The sequence below is a fragment of the Equus asinus genome, chromosome 16, assembly GCF_041296235.1.
Source record: "Equus asinus isolate D_3611 breed Donkey chromosome 16, EquAss-T2T_v2, whole genome shotgun sequence".
NCBI classification, from domain to species: domain Eukaryota; kingdom Metazoa; phylum Chordata; class Mammalia; order Perissodactyla; family Equidae; genus Equus; species Equus asinus.
The window spans coordinates 34,539,006-34,550,726 of NC_091805.1; the positions used below are offsets into that span (position 1 = coordinate 34,539,006).

Genomic DNA, 11,721 nt, shown 5'->3' on the forward strand with positions numbered 1-11,721 from the left:
TAAACTCAGCATATCCAAAACTAAACTTTACCTTTTCCCACCAAACCTGTTCTTATTTCTGTTTTTTCTAGTCGTTATTTACTCAGCCTGGGAGTTGTCCTAGACTCTTCCTTCTGCCTGTGCATCCGGTCAATCTCTAAGACCTTACTGATTCTCCTTTCTAATTCTTCTGATTTTGTCCTTGTCATCTGTCTCTACTCTCATTTCCCCAGTTCATGACCTCTTTGTTTCTTACATGATCTTTTGCCTCCTGACTTTTTTTTCCCCACTTTTTAGTCTTACCCTTCCCCCCATTCAGCCCCTACTTACTCATCACCTTGGTCTATCTAAAGACAAATCCAGTCATGTCAATTTCCTGCCATTCAGAGGCCACCACACTTTCCCCAGAGTGTGGTATGTATATCTTGAATAGATATTTTTAATGGTTATTTATTTTAAATGGGTGTTACAAACCCATATTTTCATAGATATTGCTTGAAGATAAGCTAAAGTAGATATTAAAACTTTAAAAGTGAAGTATTTTAAATTAAAGTATCAAGTAATTAATAATTCAAGTAGAACATGGATTTGACAAAAACCATAAAGGCAAATAATTGAAGTTTCAGGAACACTAATGTATAGGACAAAATCCAGAATGCTTAGCTTGATACCATATGGTTCTTCTGTAATAAACGAACAGCTCCAGACTCATTTTTGCTGCTCTGGCGTTTCACACTCTGAATTTTTACAGCTGATCTGCCTCTAGAGGCTATTTTGTGCATCTGTGCATTTATTCATTTTCTTTCTCTTTTTTAGGGTATTTTTTGAAATTATAAATTGTAACAGTAATAGCACTGTTGGGAAAAAAAGTAAAATGATTCTAAGGTTTTCTTTCAAAAGCTCTCCTCTGCAATCCCCAAGAATGGTATTGGTTACATTTTTATCTTAAGGTCTAAGAGTGGGCTTTAAATATGCACGTTGTAAAATTATAGGACTTAAACTTCAATTTTGTTTTTCTTTTTGTTCAGTGGCCCTCAGACTCTCAAGAGCTTGATTCTAAGGAACTTTCAGCTGGCTCTCAATTTGTAGGCCTCATGGCAGTTCTCACAGCATGTTTTTCAAGTGGCTTTGCTGGGGTTTACTTTGAGAAAATCTTAAAAGAAACCAAACAATCAGTGTGGATAAGAAACATTCAACTTGGTAAGTTTTAAATGTTTTCTAGTATTATTTTTAAAGATTATATTATTATATATTAAGATTTCTATATATCTTTAAATAAGTCTGTCTTTCATAAAATCTGCTCTTGATCCAAATATCTGGCAAGGTTTTTTCCTTTTAAAAAATTGTATTTTAAATGAATGCCTTTCATTCAAGATTGTGGAATTTTAGGTCTGTGACATAAGGGTGTATAACCTGTTTCTGTACACACCATTTGGAGCCTTAGTAACTTTATCCTTGGTTGCTACGTTTTTTCCCTAGAAGATGTTGCAAGTAACTTACATATTTTCCTCTTGGAAAAGAAGATTAAGATACTTAGCAAATTCCAATTATATAATACAGTGTTATCAACTATAGTCACCATGTTGCATATCAAATCACCACAATGTACATTTTAAATATCTTACAATTTTGTCAATTATACCTCAATAAAGCTGAGAAAAAAACCTTAAATGGACGAAGTTTGAAATGATGAATCTTTCATCTCAGTTTTAAAATTTTAATATGCCTTTTTATTTCAAAATGTTATGTTTTAGCTTTTAAATACTATAGCATTTTTATAACTGAAAGTAAATAGTTTAACAGGAAAAAAAATCCCACATATTGAGAGATTGCCTTTGAACAAATATTTAAACTATTTATGTATAGTATTCTAACACTGAATTCCTCATACAAAGATTCTAGCATTTACTGTTCCTCTCATATACTCATTTTGGAAGATGCTACATGTGAGAAGCAGCTCAATTGCAAATCAACACATTGTATTTTAAGCCTCTGTCGTTGTGACTTTGGAGCTCATCCTTGAAACCACTGTTCTTTTGTGTCCACATCAACTTAATAGGTATACCATGTCCCTCTTGATAGCAGTCATAACAGGCCCATCCCAGGCCCTACACAGTGAAGTCTCTTTACTACTAATGGCCTGTATTTTAAGTCAGACCATACCAAACAAACCTTCCAAATTTGATTAATGTCCATCCTTCCAGCTGTTTCGAAGTAATGTGATAACAAACAAACTGAACCTTCGTTTTATCACCTAGGATATCCTTAAATTTCTCTGCAAAATTGATAAAAATGTGTTAAGGTTTTTTTTTTTTTTAAGAACTCTCAAGCTAAATATTTTTATAGATAAAATTAAATTAGCTTCTTTTTGTTCAGTTTATCTAGAAGGCAGTTCACAGGCTGGAAAAGCATTAACCAATATAATTCACCATTTCAGAAAGAGTGTATCTATAGCATAGTGGTTAAGAACACTTGGTTTTGTAGTTAGACCACTCAAATCCTGATTTCATCACTTACCACCTGTTGACCTTAGGGACATTTCTTAAAATTCCTCTGCTTCACATTCCTCATCATAAAGTGTACTTACTTATGGTATTTACTTCATATGTTGCCATGAGAATTAAACAGGATATGTCTAAAGTGTTTAGAATAAAGTGCCTTGCATATAGTAAGCACTAATATTAGCTATTTATATAAATATGCAAATATAAGAAAAGAAAGAAATATTCAAGGTTTGTGTGAGTTGCCCAAAATTTTCTTGAATTATAGATAAAAATGAAAGGTCAGAATTCATGATTCTATGGTACTTCATGTAGTTCTTATTCTTTGGTTTGACCTCAGCACAATTTAATGGTAAGCTGACTCAAGTTTTGAGAAGGATACGTAAGTAAGTTATAGATAGCTAAAAGTTACAAAAACAGAAATTAAAACAATGTAATAGCATTTTTCTAACATCAAACTGTCAAAGATTAGCAAATTAATAAGACCCAGTGTTAGCCAGAAAGTGGAGAAACAGGAACTCTTATTACCTATGGTTGCTAGGAGTATAGATTGATATAACCTTATTGGATCTCAGTTTGGGAATATTTAAGAAAATTTTAAATAAATAAAGATGTTGATGCAAAAATTCCACATCTGGATAATAATTTATCCTACAGATATACTTGTATAAGAGCACAAAGATAAATGTCCAAGGTTATTCATTTCATCATTGGTTACAGTTGTAAAAAATTGAAAACATTTAGAAGACTGGCTGAATAAATTATCAATATGATTAAATAGTGTAGTGGTTAAGATCGTGGGCTCCAGAACCGCTCTGCCTGGATTAAAATCCTGAGTTCATCACTAACAAGCAGTGTAAGTTTAGGCAAGTTTATTTATCCTCTCTATGCTTTAGTTTCTTCACCTATAAAACAAGCATAAAAGTATCTACCTCATAGAGTTGTGTGAATTAACATACATAAAGCAGAACAATTTGTCACACAAGGTGTTATATACCTATTTCATATTATTATTATTATATTACTGTGTATAGAATGGAAAATTATGCAACTGATAGAAAGAATACAGTAGATCTGTACATACTGACATGTATGTACCCTTCTGGACTATATACATTTTTTTTGTAATTATCGTGTTATTTTTATAATTAAAAAAACCTAATACCTCTGGAAATGTTTATTTTTGTAATTTTGTATTATGCCAGTATTATTTTCGTGTTCAAACCTAGGCATATTAAAATGATAGAGTTGGCATAAATAAAATTTTAGAAGGAACATTTCACATCCCTTTTAGTTCCTTTCCATCATGGAATACTTTTGATTAGTTACGGTTTTATAAAAAAATGCTTCACCCTGCACTCTTTTGCTATATCTTACCAGAGACTACCCTGAGGAGGTGGCCCCTGTAGGCATCTATTTCTTTCTTTCTTTCTTTCTTTTTTTTGCTGAGGAAGATTTACCCTGAGCTAACATCTATTGCCAACCTCCCTCTTTGTGTATGAGCCACCGCCACAGCATGGCCACTGATGAGTGCTATAGGCCTTCATCCAGGAACTAAACCCGGGCCCCCTGAAGCGAACTTAACCACTAGGCCACCAGAGTTGGCCCTAGGCATCAATTTCTTTATTCATAGTTTAGGATTGCTCCTGGAACTCTCAGACACGGTAGTCATGTGATAAGCTCTGTGGTAGAGGTAAACGATTCGGCAATGAATGAGACATAGTTTCTACTCTCACTGAGTCGACTTTTCCTAACAGTGAGACTTCAGTAATGACAGATTCTGATGTCGCCTATGACTATTTCTTAGTTCAGAGTTTTTGGATATTACTTACTGTACTTTCAAAACTTATTAATAAGGAAAAATGCTGTCCCACATACCTGACTTGTATGTCTGCTGTCTGCATGTATGAATGTGACTATATGAAAATCTAGGTCTAGCAATAGGAAGATACAAGATACAATGAAATAGGCCAAAAGTGTGCTTTTTACAGATATTTGAATGGGACAGCCATATAGTCATGTAACATATGCATTGTATTGTTTTAGTGCTCCAAAGTTGATAGTCTCTGTTCTTCTTTATATTCTCATATCTTTGTCTTACAGTCATAATATAGTACTAAGTAAACATTTGTTTATATAAATATCCAAGTAAAAATATTTTAAAGTTGTCAAATTTTATCAAAAAGGAGAAGTTAAGTATAAAATTATTTGGAATGTCAATGGAAAAGTATCTCTCCAAACTAAATCACATGTGACATAGACATTTTTTTTAGGTTTCTTTGGGAGTATATTTGGATTAATGGGTGTATACATTTATGATGGAGAACTGGTATCAAAGGATGGATTTTTTCAGGGATATAACCGACTGACCTGGATAGTTGTTGTTCTTCAGGTAAAGCATTTAAAATCTTATATTTAATGCTAATAAACTTCGTTTTAATAGAGAGAATCAAAGTAGCTACTGATGTACTGATGCGAGGAAAAAAGATCCCTCCTGTTAGTGCTCTCATTATATTTAGTTTATTCAGGGAAATTAAAATAGAACTGATCTTAATGCCATAATGAAAACTTACTTTGAAAAGAAGCCATGAATGAACTTTGTAGTATTTAAATTTAACATAATGAAAATGCAAGTTTAAGAATAAAAGAGTTGAAGCTGAGGGCAAATAACTTTTGACTTCTCTACAATTCTTATCATTGTACAGGAAGTCTGTGGTCAGCCTAACAGTGAGACTTTTTTTTTTTTTGTAGAGGCAGATCTAGATATTTAAATCTGTAACAGTTTATAGCCTCATATTTTAATTACATATTGGAATATTCCTGTCAAATTATCTCAGTTTATAACTTGAAATCGTTCAAGAGTTGAGTAATTTCATCTTCAAAAAATGCTTATTCAGTACTCTGGAGGATATAAAAATGAAGACGCAAGTCACTGCCTACACAAACCCTTTCTCTAGAAGTATTTGAGTCTATAAGGGATAAGGTCCCTTAGGGAAGATGAGTGAAGGTGGCAAAGGATAGTTGTGTTTTGAAAGCAGGAAGGATACCCCTCATTTTTAAGACAGGAGAAAAGGAGACAAGGATAAGTGACATTTCAGAGAAAATTTGAAGTAGAGTTAGGGTAAGTCAGGAAAGTCTATGTATGATGGCCTTTATCCTGTCAGAGGGAAGCCCTCTTCCCTTAAGATGGGGCTGAAGACTTGAGTAAAATAGAAAAGGTTTGGTATAGTTGGTGTGAGGGACTCAACAGGGCATAAATAGATAAGTGAGAACATTGCCAAGAAATACTGGACTCAAACATCAATTGTAGTGAGCTCAATTGACATAATTCATGACTTTCCCTAATAAAGCTTCTGTCATTTGAAGAGGTGCAGTGAAAGTTGTTAAGGTAGGTAACCCAGATTTGGGAGCTGATAAGTAGGGTTTGTAGAAAATTTATGAGTTATGGTAAAACCTCATTATTTAGGTAACCACTATTTGGAATTTGAGAGGGATTTGATAGAAAGTTCTTTCTACACTCTTAAAGAAAGAGAATGATTAAAATTATGCTTTAGAAAAAAAAATTGTGCTTTAGGAAGAGTAATCTGACAGCAATGATAGGTGGATTTGAATGGGGAGAGACTAAAGGAAGAAAGCCAATTAGGAGGCTCTGGAAAGACTAGTAAAATAACTTTCAAGTTATACTTTATTTTTACTCTAAAGTAAAAATACTTCACTAATCAGAGTGACCAGTCTTCCCACATTTGTCCTAACAAGGGATGTTTAATTACTAAGTTGGATGAGGATGGATGTTTTATTCGTAAGATGGGCAAGCTCCATCATAACAACTGCAGATTATGCTGGTAGTTACATCATCAGATACCTTTTGAAATAAGAGGGCTATTGAACAAAACCCCGAAGTCTATTGATTATGAGATGTTTAATAAAAATCACTATAATGAGATTAAATTTCTAGGACAAAAGCCTAAAACTTCATTAAGTAATGAGATTGTTTTGAAAAGCAGTTTTATATGTTTGTTTTTTAAAATAATCTTTTAAAACTTTTGCAGGCACTTGGAGGCCTTGTAATAGCTGCTGTTATTAAGTATGCAGATAATATTTTAAAGGGATTTGCAACCTCTTTATCCATAATATTATCAACACTGATATCCTATTTTTGGCTACAAGATTTTGTGCCAACCAGGTAATAAATTCTTTTCTATTTCTTTAAATTTCCAACAATACGTAAGAAAAAGATGAATTCTTCATAAGATCTGATCTGAAAAATTTTGTACTATTACAACTGTTGAAGAATCATGGAAATATTGTAAAAGATCCATTTAACTATCTTTTAAAGGATGTTTCAAATTAAATGCATGAAAGAAAATCTTCCACTGGAAAGTTTTTTATGCTAATTTGGCTGGCCAGAATTTTCCCTGCAGATCTGAATGGTTTTTTTACCCCCAAAGTTAAAAATGGTATTTAAAAAAGTTAATGTCATATAAAGTCATAAAATAAGTTATATAATGACTTTTTAAATGCAGACTTTATATAGCTAAAGCCAGGAGAATAGATGACATTCGTGAAGAGAATAGTTTATATAGAGGACTTGGCTCATGAGAAAATTCTATTAGGTGGTGGCAGAAAAAAGAGTAGTTTGGAAAAGAATTGCAAAAGGAATGATGGGTGAGGCAGGACAGAGTCAAGATGAATGAAGTGTAATAAATACCCATTAAAGATGGTATTAAAGGTCCTATTATTATTTTTTTTAAACAATTATTAGTTTATAATCCCAGAGTAATGAGATTGTATTTTAATGGATTCCAGGACACCATTATTGGTTTTCCTCCATCTTCACCCTCCTTCTCATCTTCTCATCCTCTAAACTTTGGAGTCTCCCAAGGATATATTCTTGGACCTTTTTTATCTGCAGTCACTCCCTGGGTGATCTCTATTCTCATGGCTTTCAACACCATCTATATGCTAATAATTCTCAAATTTAAATTTGAATTTCAGGCTTATATATCTAATTGTGTATTTGACATTTTCACTTGAATAAATAACTCATTCCTTCTCTCTGTCAGGGTTTCCCAATTTAGCAAATGGCAGCACCTCCATTCTTCCAGTTGCTTAAGCCAAAATCCTTCTTGACTTAGATAGGAACACAGTTTATCCACAGTAACCTAAGAGGGGGCAGAGTCTATAGATATGGATATAAATAGATTTACAAAAACAAGTTAAAATGTATGGAAATTTTTAATTTTCTGAGTAAAGAAATAAGGTCATCAGCTTCTCTTTCCTCTCACATGTCATTCTAATCCGAAAACAAAGCCTGGCAACTCTCCCTTTTTAATAACTCCAGATTCTGACCATTTGTCACAACCTCTACTGCTACTACCCTGGTCCAAAGTGTTACTGCACAAAATTGGGGCTCTCTGCCTGATGTGCATAAACAAGCCAGTTAATTATGGCGCCAGCCTTCGGGGAGAAGTCAGCTTTTATTCTGTGAGATCAATCTGCAGGGAGACAGGGGACATGTGCCCTCAGATCTGTCTCCCTGGTTCAGGATTTGGGGCAAAATTTAAGATGTTATGGAGAACTGGCTGTCACACAGAGGTGCTGGTGGGACAGGTTTTGATTGGTGGGCTTCAAGCATTTATGGTAAGGTCTTAAACATTTATGACAGGGTTCTAAACATTTATGATGGGGTTCTAAACATTTTTGATGAGATGGGGAAGGAATTTTAACACTGGATCTTCCTGAATGAGGGACCCCTCACTTCTGATAAGAGTCCTACTTTCAAGCTCTGGTTGTGTCCCAGTCTTTGGATTCTGTGGGAGGGATCATCTTTGATTCCGAGTTTGTTTCAGGTCATGATTTCTTTTGCACACGCCTTGGCTACGTGACTTTGCAGATTTTCTGCAAGGCAATTCTTAATCACTCTGTTGATGAGAGGTGGAGTCAGTGGAACTGGTCCTGGAGGGCCTGTGGTAACAAAAGCACGCTCACTTATCATCAAGATTAAGGAAATAGTCTCCTGACTTGTCTCCTTGCTTCTTCTCTTCTCCTCTGCCCGCCCCCCCTACCGTTTTCTCCACTCCGCAACCAGAATGATTCTCTTCAGTGTAAATCACATCATATCACTACTCCGCTCAAAAACCCTCTAATTGCTTCCCATGTCACTGAAAAGTTGTCATCATCAATGGCCCATTTGATTTGGCCCTCAACTACCTTTCTGTTCTCATCTGATATTACTTTCCTCTTGTTCACTTTTTTTTTTTTTTTAGCTACAGTAACCTCTTTGCTATGGGCTTTGACTTGTCCTTTAGTCGTCTTGGAGTACTCATCCCATACATATATTCATATGGCATACTCCCTCACATCCTCAGGTCTTGGCTCAAGTGTCACTTTGTCAAGAGACCTAAGTAAAAGAACACCCCTCAATATTCCAACATTCTTTCCTCCTTTCTTCAGAAAACTTATCACCATCTGATAAATAAACGGCCTCAGCTTGGCACGTAACAGGTACTCAGTATGTTTCTTGAATGAATGTTCAAGACCTTAAAATTTTAATACAGCTAGTAAAATTCATTTGCATTATTGAGAGTTAGTGAGATAAGATTATGGATGAAATTTGGCGGGGTAAAAATATAATTTGCTCTTTACATTTCTATATTGGCCATTGATGGTTTGATTCTTCTCTAGTAACGTGGACAGTAAGTCTGGGACGTGAATGTTGAGATCTTTAATTTTTCTGAGGCATTAATGTGAAAGTATTTCTGTTTTTAGCTTGGTATGGGAATGAATTACCTAGTGAGACAATTAGCACCTATGTCTTAAGAATGCTTTATTCCCTATTCATTAAATGGGGAAATTATGTGCTTTAATAGTACTTGAGAATGTTTGGAACTTGCAGATTTTTAGGGTACACTTAAAACGGCATTCCTTTTTCAAAAAAAGTAAAACTTCATATAAGGCCAAAGGTATTAACTTTAAATCTTTGAATCATGCAGAAAATAAACAAGTAAATGAAAAAGTAAACCAGTAGAGGGACAAAAGAGTAGTAGTTTGTCAATAAGATATACACCTGCATATAAATCCATGCATCTGAAGGAGCATGTAAGGTGTGTTGGGATGAAGATAAAAAGAGAAAAGACAATGCTACAGTTGTTATGGAATGAATGAATGAATGAGCATTTTGAGAATATGTATAGAACATCAAGACAGATGGAGGAGATGGATCATTTTTCCTAAAATAGATAACTAAGCCCTCTATCTTTACGTAGTCTTTTGTGAAGAACATCTTTCAAGCAATAAATCCAGTGACCTGTATTCTAAATGCAATAATATATTTTCTTTTGTTATCCCCATTTCACCTCTTGAAACTGTTTTTCAGTTTCTCAGAAGTAGTACCCCTGTACCTGCCTTTCTGATTGATTGTTCCTTTGGTAACCTGTCAATCCTTGCTTACTCACTTGTTCATCTCATCCATTGCCATGTCTTATCTGTCTTCTCTATGAAGATAAGTCCCAGTTTCACCTTAACTCTAGATCCCTATTTTCAACTAACTGCCAGACATCTCTACTGCTATCATATCACCAATATTCTCTTTGCTATTTTTCCTGTGCTCATTATTTTGCTTATTGGTATTACCATCCTTGCATTTAGGCTTGCTTATTCTTTTATCAAAAAGTTATTGTGTCCACTATGTGTCTACCTGTCACTGTACTAGATCCTGGAAAAACACGAATGCATGAATAAGATATGGTTTCCTGCCTTCAAAGAAGTCACAATGTTTAGAGAGACATATGAGTAAATAAATTATAACAGTACAATCAGTGCAGCAATGGGAGTATATATACAAGTATTTCCATTCGAAAGAGGGGGCTCAAATACTCAAAATAATCATTAAATTCTGATAGTTTTTTTGCTAACAAAATTTCTTCTCCCAAAACCATCTGAAAATAGCTGGCTCGAGAAGCAGGAATTTCCTGACATTATTGGGTATTCAAGTAGATCCTGTTAGAGATATCAGAGAATGGATTCCTACAGAGGGTAGAAAGTTGGATCAGACAACTTTTCAGATAAGCATGTGATTCTGTGCAATTCTAGAGTTCTGGAAAGCTAAGAAAAGGTCATAATGACTGACAAAGTTTATCCAAAGCCTAAATAATTACCAAATATTCCTTTGGTAGTAATTTTCTTCAAGATACATTATAGGAAGTTTGTGTTGTCTTAATCTTATAGGTATACTTGCACCCAAGGCTTTTGAAAAGTTGCCCGTTTGCATCAAGTCAACACTAGATATTTATCATAACAGATAATGCTTGAGCCCTCTATATATGCTAGGCTCTGTGGGTATACTGATTAATGAGGAGCACATGGTTGAGCAGGGAAACAGACATGTAAATAATGCATTTTTTAATACAGTGTGATAACTATTATCATAGAGTAACTCTGCCTAGGGGAGTGAATCTTGGAAACATTACACCTGAGTTGTTATGAATAAGCAGTTTTCTTGGGAGAAAGGGCATTACAGGCAGAGGAATAGCATCTACGCTGTCCTGAAAGGCGTGTTATGTTCACTGACTAGAGTGACTGAATTGCAGATTGGGTGGGGTGGAGTGTGAGAGGTGAGACTGGAGGGACCACATTAGGAAGGGCCCGTTATGTCATAATAAGGATTAGTGATCTTTTTCCTTTATAGAACAGATGTGTTATTTTAAAGCAAGGAAGTGACTGAACTGTTAATAGAAATTTTAAAACCGAGACTAATTCATGTTCGTGGAACAGCACTTTGAAGAATATGCGTTAAAAGTTAAGATTGGTATTCCAGTTTACATCCAGTTTAAGTTCCAGTTTAAGTTCATTTCCAGTTTACAGAAAGGTGTATTATATCTGTGGATAGATAAAAGAAAGAAACCAAAGTCTCCCAGCATTTTGTCTAATTTCCTTTTGTAAACCATCCTATAAAAATTGGTTTTGCTTGTTACTACCTTGGATTTTAAACAGAACTTTACCCTGGTTTGAAAATAATGCAACTTTCCCTTTATATTTTTAAATATTTAAAAAAATTGAGATCTTTTATTATTCAGTGTATTACAGGCAAAAGACATATTAACATGAAATACAACATTTAAAACATCTCTGCTTTGGGAGACAATATAGTGCAGTGGATGAAAGTGGAGTCTTGACTCCAGAGTAAAACATACCTGGATTTGAATCCCATCTTCCACTTAAAGTTGTGGGACTTTAAGAAAGT

At 34.4% G+C, this 11,721-nt stretch overlaps 1 protein-coding gene across 4 annotated transcripts in view; it reads left to right on the forward strand.

Annotated features, from left to right (window-relative positions):
• The window catches only part of SLC35A3 (solute carrier family 35 member A3), a 43,273-nt gene that overhangs the window by 27,100 nt on the left and 4,452 nt on the right, over positions 1-11,721 (forward strand). For 2 of the 4 annotated variants that reach the window (XR_011494861.1, XR_006514551.2), the window contains exons 5-7: positions 1,008-1,179; positions 4,741-4,872; positions 6,530-6,663. Coding sequence is in view for 2 of the 4 variants with exons in the window: in XM_014851508.3 (XP_014706994.1) it covers positions 1,008-1,179; positions 4,754-4,872; positions 6,530-6,663 (425 nt within the window). In the remaining 2 variants the exon portion in view is untranslated. The remainder of the gene's footprint in view (positions 1-1,007; positions 1,180-4,740; positions 4,873-6,529; positions 6,664-11,721) is intronic. The other 2 variants (XM_014851508.3, XM_014851507.3) reach the window with 1 other exon arrangement.